Source organism: Trachemys scripta, chromosome 9 (genome assembly GCF_013100865.1).
Source record: "Trachemys scripta elegans isolate TJP31775 chromosome 9, CAS_Tse_1.0, whole genome shotgun sequence".
Classification (NCBI taxonomy): Eukaryota; Metazoa; Chordata; order Testudines; family Emydidae; genus Trachemys; species Trachemys scripta.
Window position 1 is genome coordinate 94,379,134 of NC_048306.1, and position 17,625 is coordinate 94,396,758.

At 41.3% G+C, this 17,625-nt stretch overlaps 1 protein-coding gene across 7 annotated transcripts in view; it reads left to right on the top strand.

Moving 5' to 3' along the window:
- Positions 1-17,625, top strand: part of SOX2 (SRY-box transcription factor 2) — a 151,322-nt gene that overhangs the window by 98,317 nt on the left and 35,380 nt on the right. For 3 of the 7 annotated variants that reach the window (XR_004647093.1, XR_004647092.1, XR_004647095.1), the window contains exon 2: positions 1,525-1,799. Coding sequence is in view for 3 of the 7 variants with exons in the window: in XM_034781436.1 (XP_034637327.1) it covers positions 13,920-14,867 (948 nt within the window). In the remaining 4 variants the exon portion in view is untranslated. Of the gene's footprint in view, positions 1-1,344; positions 1,436-1,524; positions 1,800-13,735; positions 15,898-16,633; positions 16,738-17,625 lie in introns of those variants that run through there. The other 4 variants (XM_034781436.1, XM_034781434.1, XM_034781435.1 and 1 more) reach the window with 3 other exon arrangements.

Sequence of the window (17,625 nt, forward strand, 5' to 3'; positions counted from 1 at the left end):
GTCATTTTTGTCAAAGGGCTCATTTGAGCATCTTTTATTTTGCTGAAAAAGCTAATTAAAGAACGTTTGAAGGTTAAAGTCATTATTCTGGGCTGTTGTCGTGCTACAAGTGAGCCTAGTTTTATGAAAACACAAAGGGCAGAAGTCACAGAGGTGGATTACTGTCAGTCCGGGCTACAGAGGCACAGAGAGCTGTGGCATTAATTCCTATAGAAAGGTAGACAAACACAGGCACTGACTAACAACTTTCCCGCAGAGACCTATTGTCTAAGCACTTTCTTTTGCTTTGGGGCTTCCTTGCACTTGATACAGACCTCAGCCGTAACCAAATCCAAAAATTAGGTGACGAGGCGACTTAAGGATGCAGAATTCTTGACCTATGAAACAACTTACAAGCAAATAAAAAACTGCCTCCTAGTGTTTCCCTCTAATATCATGCTTTAGTGTTGCTAATGTATTCATTACTAAGCAGAAGTTAGCAATTGAAACGTACTCTGGTAGATCCCAGAGCAGCCTAGATCCATTTTAACTTTCCATTTCTGGTGGTTGAGATACACGTCAGGGTAACCCTAAGGCACCGGAGAAGAGACTAGTTAACTATCCTTATCTACAGAAACAATTTGAGAAGCGGTAGGAACTTTGATGGTGAATGCGTCATGTTTTAATCAGACTAGTGGGGGCTCTGTACCATGCTTGTGTGTGGGGATAGATATATGCCTGCCTATTAACATGATTGAAAATACTTTATGGTAATCCTGAGGTCCGTTAGGACCAGTTTATGCCTTTGTGTGCGTGGACAGCAGATTGAAAAACAACACACACACACAGATAGATAGATAAGATTAGATATAGGTTCTCCTTAGCCTGGTTTCTCCGTCACTCCTTTGCCATGCCTTCGCCTGTGTGCTGCTTTGCCCCCACTCTCTCGTAAACTCTAGATGTTTAGCTATGGATACAACTGCAGATCTCCCAAATTAAAATAAACAGATGTTTGGGCTGATTAGTACTCGAGGGGGAAAACCCTGCAGCTGCAACTGAAATAAATCTCCTGGTGAAAATGCTAGTAATACTAATAATAAAAACATGAAGAGATCAGTTCGACCTTGCGAGGTCTTTATTCCCCCCACCCCTATATAAAAAAATCTTTATCAAACCCCTATTCTATGGCTTCAATAAACAGAACCCATTACCTCACGGTAGCTTTTGTTGGCCCCATACAAGCGAGAACAAAATGGTTATTCAGGAGAACGCTTTCGATTTTTATTGTGTGTAGTATGCACAAAGAGCAGTGTTATTGTATTAAAAAGAACCATCTGTAGCAGAAACAATGGCATCAAATTATCTTTGAATACCCACTGCAAAAATATAAAGCTTTTTTATTATTATTATTATTCTGCTTCACGGTGGAGGACAGAGAAGTGACTTTTTTGTTGTTGTGGGGGCTTTCTTATAATACACACACACACACACAAATCAGCCATTTGGATTTTTTAAACCATAAACGATTTTTTTTTCTTGTTCCAGGGACTGCAGTTAAAAGCTAGGGCTAGGATTTGGAGGATGTGTAGGCAAACGGAAGGAGAGCCGGGGGAAGAAAAACCGAAATGGATTCATTCTCTGTCCTGGATGGAGGAGGAGAAGAGAAGAGAAGGGGATGTGAAAGGTTCCTTCAACTGCCTGTCCGGTGAAAAGTGATCAAACCCCCGGGGCTGAAGAGAACTCAAGAGTCCACGCGGACTTTCGCTTTATCCTGCCAATCAAACTGCTTACTAGACAACACCCTGATCTGGCATGGACATGTAAGTAGCTGCAACAGAACTTTGACATTCACGGTTCTTCCCCTCTCCCACCCCCCCGCTTCCCTGAGACCTTTAAAAATCTGGAAATATCCCCATTTACCAATGGCAAATCTGAGGATGAAACATTACATGTTGGGAATGGCTTGTGGACGTCTGAGTTTTGCTCAAGTGAAATTGTGCATTAGTTTACTGCATCCTGAATGCTAGGCAGGACGAGTTGCCTTGCAAAAGCTCCCCCTTCCCCCCCGTATGTGGCGCAAATGGCTCTGTGACCTATTCATCTCTGAGCAAAGAGAGGTGATAGTCAGCTTTCCACCTATTGGATGTTTAAAACGATGCTGGTTGATTTGGCGTCACCCCTTTGCAGGATACGGAGAGAGGAAGTCTGGGCTAGAACTTGATCAAAACTGTAGAATGTACATTTACCTGGAAGGAACCGGTTTAGAGATCGTGCTGCTTCATTTGATGCCCTGTTAATTTGGTTTCCGGGAAATCGCTGCTGTTTGGGGACTCTTACATGGAAGGGGTGTTGTGTGTGGTGGAGGGGAATACACGGGGGTGGGGTGGGGGATATTACCTGAGAATATATAAGTATAGTATGTTGAAGCGGCTAGCTTCGTTGGCAAGCTTCCAGCTGTACAAGGCTAGGACCTGCTCTTTCCCGCCCCCTAATGGTAACTTGAAGATTAGCCTCTACCTGACTCATACCAAGAAGACAGCTGTTTTCCCCCCTTGCTGGTTTGCAAAGAGCAAACTGATTATTTTCAGCAGAGTAACGCCTTTACAAAAAGGCTAAGATTTCTCCCCATCCCCGGTCCTCCAAAACAGGCGCTCTAAAATAAATCTTGGAAGGCAGGAAAGAAACGGGGATTCTCCGTGAGCAGATCACTACATGAGGGGTGGCCATTCAGGAGAAGTGAGAAATACATGTAACTACCTGAATCTTCTCCTGCCTCCTAATACACATCACATTGATTTGGAATGGGCAGATTTTTGACATGTTGGCTAATTATGATACCATTTCGCGGGAAGCTCTTTTTAGGTGCCGCTAGCAAAGTTGTGAGATTTTTATTTATTTTTTCCCCCCAGAATGTGATAGATAAAGGTTAATCTCGAGCTGAATGATTGAGCTGTGATTGACAAGAGAAAAGGTGTTGAGGGCAGGTCGAGCTGTCTTATTTACAGCCCACTGCTTGCTATAGAGCCTTTGTTAGGACTGGGAAGCTAATTTAGTGCTGATCAAAAGCACCACAGAGTTAAAGGACTGGTAATGACTGCTAATTTCATTTCAGCCTCATACATCCCCAACTGCTGTAATTAAAGACATGCTATTTAAATACAGGTGAAGAGTTTTTGTAGTGGGGGGGGGAAATGGGGAGCCAGTCACAATTGTATTTAGGCTGGGTACCATAAATGGGTGTAGATTTATTATTTTTAAATGATTTGGCTTTGCCATGGTACCTTGCCTCTTTAGAGTAGATTTGTAGGAAATGTAGGAATAATATAAAGGAAAGACGGGGGGGGGGGAGAAGAAGAAAAAAACACCCCCAAACTTGCTAACCATGAAATAAGAGCCATAATCAAGAGTTATTTGATTTTTTTAAAAAATAATTAATCAGATGTAATGGCAATTCAGAAAACATTTGAAACAGTGGGGAGAAGGGAAGGGGAGGCTGCTTGTGTCAGCTTTTAAGTCCCTCTAAAGAAGATCAGGTCTTCATATTATTACTTTTTAATTAAATTATTTTACCACTCCATGGCTGGGTTTGTTGGCTCTGAAACGATGTAATTTCTCAACTGATATAACAGTTTCTTTCTAGGAAACATCAAAGGATAAAAGCTCTACATTTTCGAAGTTGGTTAAAATTGATACAAAAAAGAATTTAGCCTTTAATCTCTTTTTATCCATGAAGACTAAAGATCTGTACTCGACCCTGCTAAGCTTCCAAGCTGTCCCCCCTTCTTCCGGGGCTGTTGCTGCACTCAGATGTGAGGCGGCGCTGAGCAGGTTATCTCAGCGCCCCCTATTGGACACGGTGGGAGCTGCGCAGTGTCCGTTATGGGAACAGCAAGAACCTTGTGATCTGGGCTTATATGGCTTTTCTTTCCCTTAAAAAAAGAAAAGAAAAAAAAAAGATAAAATACACTGGCAATTAAAATGAGATGATGTGAAAGAGATTGAAGTCAAGGTTAGAGAACTGTCCGAAAAAAGTTTTGGATTCTTTTTTTAAAAAGGTACATGGAAAATCAATGAAAACTCAAGGTGAACAAATAATCCAAACCAGAAATCGCTAAGAGGAGATTGCCCACTCTTTGTGTTTATTTTCTCATACATATACATACTTATTATTAATCACATGCATTAATAATAACTAATAATAACTGTAAATTAAACAAAGACGTTTCCCTGTGTATTTGTAAACACTGGTTTTAACACTTCTAGTTCCTGCGTGTTACTTTAACTCAGACTTAGATATTGACAACCTGAGTGTCTGTGCAGTTGCAATAACACTACATACCCTAATTGATACTCTATATTAGGATACCAGATCATGATTAAAACACAAATTCATTTGCTAGTATTTTAAACAAATGAATAATTATGTAATGATTTTGCCATCCAATAGTTCTAATTATATATAAAATTCAAACCTTTAATAGGCATATGCATTTGCTATCTTTTTCATCTCAAGATATTTTAGAAGAGGCCAGTATTGGCAGATAGTTTTATTTAGAATTTAACACTTCAGTTTTACTTGGAAAATATATCCTAATAGACCATGTTTTAAACCCCCCCGTACCCTCCCCCCCACAATCACTCTGTATACATTTGAGGAAGAAGTGTTAGTTTAACTGTATCATTTGAGACATGATTTTTTCCTTTTGATTTGTCAAATTAAAAATCCTCAATGATTTGAAAAGATTAACCAAAATCTATGGAAAGTGCTACATTATCTCCCAACTTTTTGGCTGATATAGGACTCTGGGTAGCTCAATGTAACTCATTTAACTATTGTATTTGCAAGGTGCAGTAATACCCCAATTCAGGTTTTTTTGTACTGCATTTTAGAAGAAACACTAATTGAAACCAAATTATTTCTGCTAAATTGTGATTATTTTGTATCGCCAGTTGGCAGCTTGGAGCAAAGTTATAAGGCAGCAATTTTAAAATTGAATGAGTCTTACATTAGTTGGTCTCCCAATAAGCTTTTCACTTTAGCTATTGTATATGAATAGCATCTCCCCCAAAAAGTGAGTGTTTATTATACTGAATATGTTTTCTCCATTTTTTTCCCGGTTTGCTCTTCGCTTGAAAGCCTAGTAAAGCAGTTTTCTAGTTAGAGTGCCTAAAATAAAGACATTGTATTTTCTATAAACAATAGCAAAGACACGGTACAGCGGAATTCTCATTTTTCCTGTGAACTGTTTTCTTAGTTAGCATGCACTGAGTGTGTAACTTTGAAATTAACTAAGCAAAGATAAGGGTATAGATCTATATAAACCTGTCAAGAGCTATCAAGCTAGCTATAAACAGAGATATTATATGTCAATGACCATTATTACAGGAAATGAAAAAAAATCACAGCAGTTTATACCCAAATGTTTAACATCAGGAGACAGTTTACAAAAATTTTAGTAGCTCTCACTGAAAAGTGAATGATTAACTCAATTCGATGAGAAGTGCTGTTACTGTTCCTCTTACAAAGAACTATTGTAAAGGGGTTTATAACTGGGCCATAAACTGCCTCGCCCTCTCCCCCCCCCCCCCAGTAAAATTTTGATTTATAAAGTCACAGCTCAGGAGTGATTGCTTTAACCAAATTTAGTTTTTTAGAGTTTGATTTTCCTATACATAGTCTGTATCAGTTGAGGGACCTGAGTTTGCAAAGCTTTACTCACGCGAGTAGGTCCGTTGAGTTAGGATTGGGCCCTACATTTGGAAAACTCTTTGGGAATAATGGTGCTTTAAATATAATCTCTATTTATTAGTCTCCTCTTGGTGTTATAGATAAAATATTTCTTTTCCTTTGGAGTTAGGAAGGGATCCTGATTTCCAGTGTTTCTGAAAACATAATGTAAGAACACAATCTAAAACCAACTTTAAATGCCAATGTCCAAGGGTGTTTTTTCTTACTTTTCCTTGGAACCCTTCTCCCTCAGCCGCCTTCTTGTGGCACGGCAAGAAATTCCCAAGGACCAAGCATTAACGCTATTTTCATCCGGCTTTTTCGCATCCTCCCTCAATAACAAGGAACTCTTTGCTGTTCTCCTGCATTGCTAGTGCAAATAGAATATCGGGGCCCCGTGTGAGAACCATGCACAGAGCACTCATCCTTGCCAATTTGGACCATATCTGGGAAGTCTCATCGGTATCACCCAAAGACCTCGGACAGTGTATGTCGCTCCAGATGGAACACCTTTCACAATACAGTCTGTGTGTTCACTGCAAAACCCCCATTAACTTCCGTGGGAGTTAGGGCATCCTTATAAATCTGAAAGGCATCTTGACTCAAGGTGCTAAGCTCTTAAAATCGACACATAAGTATTGTGGTTCACCCACTTGTTTATTTAAATCGGACCGCTCTAGTTACAGAAATCAGAGAAGCTCCGTGTCCAGATCATTTTGTTTGGCAAAAATAATTCGCTTGTTACGTCTGTTATATATATATATATATATATACACACACACACACACACACACACCGATAGTTGTGACCTCGCTCTGGAACAAGGGCCCTCACTTTTATAGACTTTTTCTTCATCAAACAAGGAAGGTAGAGAGATGAGTGGTTAGACCAAGAGACGGAGAGTGTCTGGACTTCTGGATTCTACCCTCAGCTTGGCGACCTTGTTCAAATTACTTCTCATCTCTCTGGACCCCTCTTTGAAATGCTACTTCATACGGTTCTTAGGCTTAGTTAATATTTTTAAAGCTCTTTGAGATCCTTGAATGGAGGGCACTTTATAAATGGGAAATGTGTCTGTATGCTCTACAGATTAAATACTCCTTAAAAATGAGTTTACATAAAAGACAGCTAGTCTATAATGTGAATTAAAATCCATCGCTAGTCGGTCGCTGGAGAGTTCTGAAATCACAAGGATAACGTGACACAATGAGCTTATGGTGTCAATAAACCCATGCACTAGATGTAGAGATTGTCATTCTAGATCATAACAGTTCTGAAAGAGACATTATCGTCTGTCCTGTCAATGATCCCCAAATTAAGGACTATGAAGAACGCAGCGAGATAAAAGGCACCGTCTTGGTTGCATTATGGATGATCGTGTCAGTGATCTGTGAATCATTGGAAGTTTTTTTTTTTTTTTAAACCATGTACTTTTTCAAACCATGCCCCAGGCTCCCAGGGTGCGCTGAGGTGCACTGAGGAGAAAAGCAACCTTGAAGTACCTCAGGCTGTGCCTCAGACATTTCCATTGAAATTGTACGAGCTTCTTTGGGAGTCATGATTTCAATGGAAGAACCATAAAAATTCCATCAAAACTGTACTGAGTCCAAAGGAGACCTCATTTGATTTTGATGCCATGCATGGTCCTACTGACACATAGTGTTTAAAAGCATTTTCCTTAAACCTGGGGAAAGAGTAGAAAATAAAATAAATCGCAAACCCACATTTAAGCAACGGACACTATATTTGGATTGGACTCATCCATGTCCAGCGGTTGAGATTTTCAGAGAATGTCCCCATCCTCCATCTTCTGCAATACTGGGAGAGTTAAAGAGGAATTGGAAACCTTTCATTCTGAATGTTCCTGCTTTTGTGGGTTTAAATCAAGCAGTTAACGTTCTTCAGGAGAGGGTTTTTGTGTTTAACATACATGAGTTCATTCAGTTACAATGGGGAAAGGAAAACTCATTTGTTCTTATAAAACCAGGAAGGAAAGATAACTTTAAATAGACTGCCAACAAGGATCCTGTTAAATGGGGGTCTATATATACAGTAAAGGGCCTACACTCAACTATGCTTTCCCTCGTTTATATTATATTATATTATATTATATTATATTATATTATATTATATTATATTATATTATATTATATTATATTATCTCCTAGGTGAGTGGAGAAAATCTCAAGGATTTTTAAAAATCTGATGGCTAGTTATGATAAATAGCAGAGGAGTGTCTGGTCAACCGGTAGGATATTTATTTAGATGCCTTTGAAAATTATTCTCACAGGTGTGTGTGTGTGTGTGTGTGTGTGTGTGTGTGTGTGTGTGTGTGTGAGAGAGAGAGAGAGAGAGAGAGAGAGAGAGAGAGAGAGAGAGGGAGTAGGCTTGTCTATTGATCTTGTATTTTATTTATTTTAAATTATATCCAGGCTTTGGGATGTTTTATTTTGTTTCTTATTCCACTAGAGGAAGGGAGAAATCTGGTTGAAGGGGTCTTTTTAAATTTCAAGGGCTTTGCTTGTTTGTTTCCAACGCAAGTTTAATATCAAATCATAATCGTGATGGGTGTTTGTTTGTTTGGAATGGGCAACTTGCATTGCGGTGAAATAAATTCCCGTGGCAGATGAGGCGACTGGAACCTCTGGTAGTGGATTTAAATTAAATCGCTTTCTAGTCCCAGGCTCCCAGCACAGGCAATCTGATCGCTCTGTATATCACGAATTCTTGTGCTGTCGCAACTGGAATGCTCGCAGGAGTGAACACTTTCAATATAGTTAGTTTTTCCTCTCGGTCGCACGTGTGCTCTTTTTTAGATTTCATTAGTGAGAATTAGGATGAAAGAGGGGACAAGGGAGGAATGCGGAGCTTGCTCTGCATTCCGCAGCTTTCAAGGGTCCTTAGAGTCCTTGAATGAAATTATTGGGTGAAATTGGGTTTGGATGAAACATTTGTCACCCCCCCCCCCCCCCACACACACACACACACCCTTGTTCGTTTGTACATATAATACCACTTCTGAGCATTACAATCGGGCTGCTTGCTGGACAGACAGGAACAAAAAGCAGATTAAACAGTTTTAAATAATCAAAAAAATATCTAAAATGTAAGCAGGGTGGATTAAGTTGCTCCAGCGTGTCCCTTCTTCCTCCCCCCCCCCCCGCCAAATAATTCCCCTTCAACGCATCCTCATTCCCCCCAGAAACAAACAAGCTACCCACAGGACTAGGGGTAGAATTTTGAAAATGGGGTGGGTTTTGTAATCTCCTAGAAAGCAGGACTCAGACTGGAGAGAAGGGTGCTGGTATGTCACCCTAAAGTAGGTCATTTCTAAAGCAAGTTTTGAAGTTTATTCCGGTGCCTTTCATTGCTCAGACATTGTGATTAAGGCTGGGAGGGTTCCCCTCCTTGAAAATGTAGCAAGGTAAATACAATATTAGACGCTTTTTTTAGTTGTTGTTGTTTTAATAATCCGTTGCTTCAAGGAATGCACAAAAATTGTCTGTTTTCCTTATAATATATCATACTTTTAAGATTTCATGACATCGCGGTATTTAAAGAAAATGGTTAATCAGCTTAACTCATACTTGTAATATCTTCAGTACAGGTTAATGATCCCCCACCCCCATCCTTATTAATGGATGTAAGTGAACAAAGCTTCCCTAACAGAACTCCATCAGTATTGGCCTGAACCTTCCTTGGTGTTCTTAATTGGGAACCTTCCTCTGGAAAAAAAAATATTTTAGGGTATTCCCCCCGCACCTTTTACTCATCAGCACTACAACAACTTGCCATGTGCTATTTTAAAGTCACTGGAGATTGGGTTATAGTGAACGTGGCAAAACTTCCATTGGCTAACTTTAGCTTCTCCTGTCTAGTTAACTGGTTCCAGAATTAGAAGGGGATGGGGGGGGGGGGAAATCTTTCTGTACATTTTCGTCTTCATATTTTTTTTAACGTAATGAAATTAAAACTTTTGGAGCTCACAGTTGACATTTTGCAGAAAATTGAGTTATCAAGGCAGTAATTATTTCACAGGGAGATAAAACTCTCATAGCCCTAACTGTCAAATAGGCCTTTTCAGATTTTAATTACAAAATAAAATTAGTCTGTTCTTCCTCGGAAGGGTTTGTGAGTGGCTAAACAGAGCTTTCCCCAATACTGGTGGTCGTCAAACTCTGCTAATTAGCAATGCTGAGAAATTCCAGTTAACAAGGACATTCTCTAAGTCTCTGCAGGTTCCCTGCCGTTCGCCTTCATTTCCATAAGAAGATTAAGACTGGAGGGGAACACACTCAAATGCAGATGCAGAAAAGAAGCGTTTTTAACAAGCATCATAATAGTAAGATGCTTGGCTAGTTCTCACCTAATTACTGCAAGTTAAACCTCTATTTGCAGCTAAGGACAAAAAATGGGGCTGCAATCTTCCATCTCCACAAGACTGCTTTAAATTTGTTACTAGTGGGGTCAGTACAAAAATAATATGTAGGTATTATTTCTTTTACAGTTAACACGATAGGTTGTATCTTCAGGGCTTTTATAAGAAATTGGTGGGTAGAGCCGGTGTCAGAAAAGTAAACAAATAAAAATCCAAGTAGTTAACATCAATTTTCTTGTTAATACACTCATAACCTAGGAATAAACGTGCCTGTGCTTTACAATCCATCGCTGAGAACATTTGCAGACTATTTGTTTAACGTAAGCACTTTTCATTTCCATAAATTATACCAAAGGCAACGATTTTTAAATCCATTCAGATTAAACAGGCCTCCCTTTTAAAATGTCTGTGTTCTTCAATAGAGTGGTGGTGGTGGTGTTATTCTTGTTAATAAATTAAGATTGAGGTACTCCGATTTCATGTTTTTTATATTGTTTAGAGGAATAGCCAGTAATCCGATATATGGAGATACACACACACACACACACAGGAAACTGGGGAATTTTTCTGAAAGAGCTATCGCTTTTATCTGATTTTCTATAGCACATTATTATGTATATATGCCAGAGATAGTTTATTGCATTGATAAGTAAAACACCGTTAATTAAAATAAAGCTGTAAATACTCATGATAAAACAATTGTTAGGTATTTCCATACCTTATTTATATGGTAAATGCAATTAAGAAAGAGCCAAGCCAGCCACTTTAACCTCTTCACTGTGTTATTATAGAGTTCAGGCACAAATATATGCATCTAGTTATGTGTAAAATCACTCCTTGCGTTGCCTCGGCTGAGGATCTCACACACACAAAATTACAACCGATTCTGCCTCTGTAACTACAGCAGAGAATAAAAATAAGACTGGCTTGTATAACACCAACCATCAGTGACCAATTTATTAGGATAAACAAACACCACTGCCACCCACCCCCACCCCTTTTTTTCAAACTTAATTATCCATAAGCTTTTTTGGAATAATGTTATCAAGTGCAGACTAAAGCATAAACAATAGCAAAGTAAATAGTTGGTGTGCCTTCGGTAGTGTCTGGAGAATCAGAATTCGTTTATATCTTGAATCTCAGCATGTGCACCTATTTTTCTATGGTTGAACCTATCACTCTATGGGTTAGTTGTACGTTTTCGAATTAAACACATTAACTCTGATAGGTTATAGTTGCATAATCCACAAAAAGATGCATTCGTACTGTTGGGTTTTATTTATTATTTAGATTACATATAATTATTTGGTTCCGTTTTTTTTCTTTCCTTTCCCTTTATTATTTCAAAACATTTCCTTTTAAAAGTAAAAGGAGGGACATTCTCCGGGAGGTAAATCTACCAGTAGGGGGCGCAGCAGCCCCATTTCTGAAACCCCCAGCTCAGAAAGTACAGGGCAGCCTCTCGATATGTCTCGTCTCCTTTTGTGTGTGTGTGTTTCCAAGTCATTCTTTCAGCATTTGGTTTAATCCGATGAACAGTTTAAATATAGAAGATTTTACAATATGTGAGTCTCTCTAAAGAGTCAAATACAATTACTATTATGGGGGGAGCTCGCCCCCCTTTTTCTTTCCTACCCTCAGCCCTCCGCTCGCCCAATGCTTTTAGTTGAAACAAACTTTATTTAAAAAGCTGGAGAAGTCTGTTTATGAGCGGGGTGCAGATGTAGCCGCCTGGACTTGGAGAGCCCGAGTTCAGAACGTTCACACAGGCACAGGTACAAAAAAGGCGTGAAAGGGGGAAGTGGGAGCAGAGGGACGGGGGGGGGGGGAAATCATCTATTTTTCCGAGTTAACAAACGAAACGTGCCTGTCGATACAAATCGCTACATTTGCAGTCGCAGGAAGAAACGGGGGTGAGGGGGAAGGGTGGGGTGGGGTGGAATAGGGGTGGGGGGAAGCCCCTGGTCGTTTAAGCACTTCATAGAACAGAAATGGCATGAGGCTTGTTCTTTTTCTTTTTTTCTTTCTTGCTTTGTAGTCAAGTGCATTTTCGCAACAAAGATCCCAACAAGAGAGTGGAAGTAAACTTAGCCGGGGCTTTGTTTGGCGCCGTGTAGTGACAACAAGAGAAACAAAACTACCTATTTGTAACGGACGTGCTGCCATCTCTCTCCAGCATTGAGCTCCCACCTATTGAAATCCTTACATCGGGACAATGGGGGAGAGTCTAAAATTACCCTCCCGAGTCCAAGGCGCAGGCCCCACTCTTCTCCCTGGCCCCCTTTCTCCTACCCACTTCCCCGCAACCCAGCCCCACCTCCACGCTCCCTCCCAGCACCTGGGCCAGGCTGGTCGGGCACTTCCGAGCAGAGCGTGGTGGCGGGGACAGTCACCGAAAGTACTTTAGATCCGAGAAATAAGGGGTGAGGGGGGTCGATCCCCTTCCAGTACAGATCTGGGGGGGTGGGGGTTGCTTGTACTTTTTGTTTTTCAGTCTCTCTCTTCTTTGGATGATCCTGCAGTTTGGGAGCTGATGGATACGTTGAAATACCCTTTATTTCACGTGGTCCCCCCCCTTGTTTAAATAACCTTTCGGGGGGGGGCTGAGAGGTTTGAACGTAGGGGTGGGGGACGCTTTGTGTTGTTTTCCAGGGTTTGAATGGAGAAAGGCCTGAGACCTGGGGGGGAGGGGGAGGATACAGCCAAACCCTGGGCCCCAGGAACACGATCCAACTTCCCCTGCCGTTGAGAAACAAAAGAAAGGACTTCAAACGTGAGATCAGCCTCGCCACCTTCCCCAGGAGTGGGACTGATCGGAATGGAGTCACAAACAGCCTAGCCCCGGCGCTAGGGATGTAATCTGTGCTGCCGAGCGAGCATCCACCTTTGCAACGACTGTGTGTGTGTGAGAGAGAGACTCACTAGAGAGATCCGTGTGTTAATCACTGCAGCGGGGGGCTTTGATGTTGGGGGACTGGGGGGAGCATCCTAGGGGTGCACAGAGTTTTGGTCGGTTTCTGGAAGGAGCGCGAGATTGGCACCGCTGTATGTGCCCAGACCGGGCTGCCTCCGTCCAGTGGCTTTTCTCCCTCCCGTTTCCCCTCACTCCCGAGTAATACCAAGTTTGTCTGTGTGTTGTGTTTTTTTTAAATGTAGCAACAATGCTGTTTACCCACTTCCTCCCCAAGGCGTGCGTGACCTGTTGCTGTCAGAGGAGCTCCAAAGGCTTCCTAGTGGCTGCCTCGCCTGGCCGTGGACCCGCCTCCCCCCGCAGACCCGTCCCGGCGGCGGCTCCGAGCCCCCGCCCCGTTTCATGCAAAACCAGGGGTAGAGGCTTGTCCTCAGTGGAGGAGCCGGCGCGCGCTGATTGGCCAGGGCAAACACATTTATTCCCTGACAAGCCCCCATCACATGGATGGTTGTCTATTAACTTGTTCAAAAAAGTATCAGGAGTTGTCAAGGCAGAGAGAGAGAGAGTGTGTGTGTTTGCAAAAGGGGGGAAAGTAGTTTGCTGGCTCTTTAAGACTGAGGTGGAGAGACAGAAAGAGAAAGAAGGAGAAGGGAGAAAGGAGGAAGAAGTTTTGTTGTTGTTTTTTTTTTAACCAAGGCTCCAGTAATAATAATAATTATTATTATTATTAATCCATCAGCCAAGAGGAAGAGGAAAACTCTAATCCTGAGCCAAGTGTGTGTTTTTGGGGAGTCCCCCTCCCCACTTCCACACCCCTCCCTAGGAAGAAACAACAACAAAAAAAGTCCAGCTTGGGACTTTGTGAGGCTGCGGCTGCTTCTCGCTTCTCTGCCGAAGGCTTGTTCCAGGCAAGAGCCGTTTGAATGTACAACATGATGGAAACCGAGCTGAAGCCTCCCGCCCCCCAGCAAACTTCGGGGGGAGGAACGGGCAACTCCAACTCGGCCGCCAACAACCAGAAGAACAGCCCGGACCGGGTCAAGAGACCCATGAACGCTTTCATGGTGTGGTCCCGGGGCCAGCGGCGGAAGATGGCCCAAGAGAACCCCAAGATGCACAACTCCGAGATCAGCAAGCGGCTCGGGGCGGAGTGGAAACTTTTATCCGAGGCGGAGAAGAGACCTTTCATTGACGAAGCCAAGCGGCTCCGAGCCCTGCATATGAAGGAACACCCGGATTATAAATACCGACCCCGGAGGAAAACCAAGACCCTCATGAAGAAGGATAAGTACACGTTGCCCGGGGGCTTGCTGGCACCGGGCACCAATACCATGACCACTGGGGTAGGGGTTGGGGCCACCTTGGGAGCTGGGGTGAACCAGAGGATGGACAGTTATGCTCACATGAACGGCTGGACCAACGGAGGCTATGGGATGATGCAAGACCAGCTCGGCTACCCACAGCACCCGGGGTTGAACGCTCACAACGCGGCTCAGATGCAGCCCATGCACCGCTACGACGTGAGCGCCCTGCAGTACAACTCCATGACCAGCTCGCAGACTTATATGAACGGATCGCCCACCTACAGCATGTCTTACTCCCAGCAAGGGACCCCGGGGATGGCCCTGGGATCCATGGGCTCGGTGGTCAAGACGGAGTCCAGCTCGAGTCCCCCTGTAGTCACTTCTTCTTCCCATTCAAGGGCTCCATGCCAAGCTGGGGACCTTCGGGACATGATCAGCATGTATCTACCAGGTGCTGAAGTACCAGAACCAGCTGCCCCAAGCAGACTTCATATGTCCCAACACTACCAGAGTGCACCTGTTCCTGGTACAGCCATTAATGGCACACTTCCTCTATCACATATGTAAGACAAAAGGGTTGGGGGGGGGGAGGAAAACTACACAAAACGAAGAAACAAACAAAACACTTTTATTAGAGATTCTGGACTTTTTTTTTTTGGACTATTTTTGTACAGAGAAAACTGGGGAGGGCATACATAAAACCAACAAGGAACTTGTATAGCTCTGGAGGGGAAGAAACTACACAAAACTTTTAAAAAGTTCTAGTGAAACGGTAGGAACTTTGCAGAAAGTTTGCAGAAGTCTTTACCAATAATATTTAGAGCTAGTCTCAAAAAGCGACGAGAAAAAAATGTTTTAATATTTGCAAGCAACTTTTGTACAGTATTTATCAAAATAAACATGGCAATCAGAATGTCCATTGTTTAGATAGAAAAAAAAACTTGAGAATTTGCCAATTAATAAAAACAAACAAAACATAAAAATAAAAACAGTCTACTTGGAGCATTGTGATAACTGCAGCTGAATTTATAGCAGCTGGAGAAAGAGTGGATATTATTTTACAAAATTTGGACATTTTAATTGTTTTAGAAATTGTACAAAAGGCAAAAAAGGGTAGGATAAGTACTTGCAAAACCACTGAATTGTTTTGCTATAAAAGGGCAAGAGTTTAGATTGTACTTTTTTTGGTTTTGTTTTTTGTTTTTTACTTATTGTTAAAAAGCAGAAATTGCCATGCAGGTTCACACACCATTTGCTAATTTATAATAGCTTTTTTGTTTCCAAACTTCATCCTGTTCAGATTAAAAAACAAAAAAACAAAAACAAAAAACCCTGAAATTACTGTGTTTTGAAATATTTTCTTATGGTTTGTAATATTTCTGTAAATTTATTGTGATGATATTTTAAGTTCTTTTTTCTCATTTTCCGTAGTTGTATTTTAAAGATTCGGCTCTGTATTATTTGAAATCAGTCTGCCGACAGTCCATGTATATATTTGAACTAATACCATCCTTATAACAGGTACATATTCAACTTAAGTTTTTATTCCATTATGCACAGTTTGAGATAAATAAATTTTCAACATATGGACACTGAAGTTACGTTTGAGTCTTGGATTTATTTTTGTAATGCAAAATGTTTTTTTTTTTTTAAGGATCCGTGCAGTTTAAGATGTCACTGTGGTCAATTTAGTATTATAAATAATATAGCAATATAGATAAATGAAAATATAAACCTTTATTTGTAAAATGAAATATCTTTCATTACATAACTAGGTCTGACCAACTGAACTGCTCCTTTTGGATTTAAAAAATGTGAAGTTGCAACTTACAATATGTAAATGCCATCCCTTTAAGAAGGGGCAAAAGAACGTTTGGGCACTTTGCGGGTTCAGACCACTTGTTGCCATCAAAGGGCTGTGGTCTGAACAGGAGTCTTGTAATCGATTTAAAGTTAAATGGAAAGTAGTAGCATAATTAGAGGGACTGAAAAGGCAACAAAGAGTCGTTGCGCTTTTGATTTATTTTATAACCCGTGTGTTCTTCTTTTGGGAATACGGTAGATATAGGCGGAGGGTATTTTCCTTTAATTGTCTGAGGATAATAATACAATAGCAAGAAAACTGCAACTAGAGTTTGTGAGGGTTGCACTGACAAGGGTTTCTTGAAGCTTTGTTTGTGGCTTCATCGACTTTCCACTCCTCTATTTTTCCAGGGTAGAATGGGTGTGTGATGTGTGGTGGGGGGAGGAAAGATTAAAAAACAAACTCATAGGCCAAAGACTTTCACGCTATATCACAGCTGTTTCTTGAATCCTATTTCTTAACTTGCCAGCGCGGTGTAGCCCAAATTCGGACAATCTCTGCAGATGATAACAAACCCCAAAGAGAAGCGTTCGCGCCAGCCAAATAAAAGAAGAGCACAGCCATCTCTCTGAGGTAGATTTTTACTTTGTACCGTTCTATTCGCAATTGCAGATGACCATGATTATGCTTCTGAGCTATACGAATCTCTGGCCCCAGTAGTGTGGGGTAATCTATCTGTAGAGCAAAATAGGATGATAACTTCACGTGTGCAAAGTGCAGTAAAGTTGGGCTGTAGAGCACTGGGCATGTTATGCAGGGCAGCACATACGTGAAAACTTAAGTCCGTTTTTTTTTAAAGCCCAAGCGTTTAATATTAACTAATAACACTGGAGATGTCCCTTAGATACGCACAAGGAATAAGAAAGATTAAAATAAAAATGGAGCCAAGAAATGTGGATTCTTTAAACTACAGTGATGCATTAGTAGATGCATTTCCCCCCCTAAGAACGTGTTATACATTGTGAGGAAAGGGTTTTACGTCTTACCTAAGCAGACAGTGCATTGAACAAGCTATAATTCTATTTGTGTTTGTGTCTCTGTGTGTCAGGTGTTTTTAAAACTATAGGTATCGTATTTGAGTGTTGGTTGCTGGATTTCACTTCAGCTCAGAAAAGGGGGTTACCGGGGTGACTGGTTTTTTTTTGTGGTAGTGATATATCTTAAATTATTCTGGCCTCCACACCTTTCCCTGCCTGCCCAAATGAAAACTAAAATTGCAGCCTAGATGATGTGGCGTTTTGATCACTGTTTATGTATTTTAGATCTATTTGCCCCCTTTTCTTATATTTCTTGTACCATGATGTACTTGGTGGGACAGCTATTATTCCAGATTACAAGACTCCCCCCACCCCTTCTTCTTTCTCAATGCAAAGACTAAAAGAATTTACCAGAGTTGCCCAACATTTGTAATGCATCTAGGGATTATTCACGTGGTAACAAGTACATTTCCCCGCTTTCGCT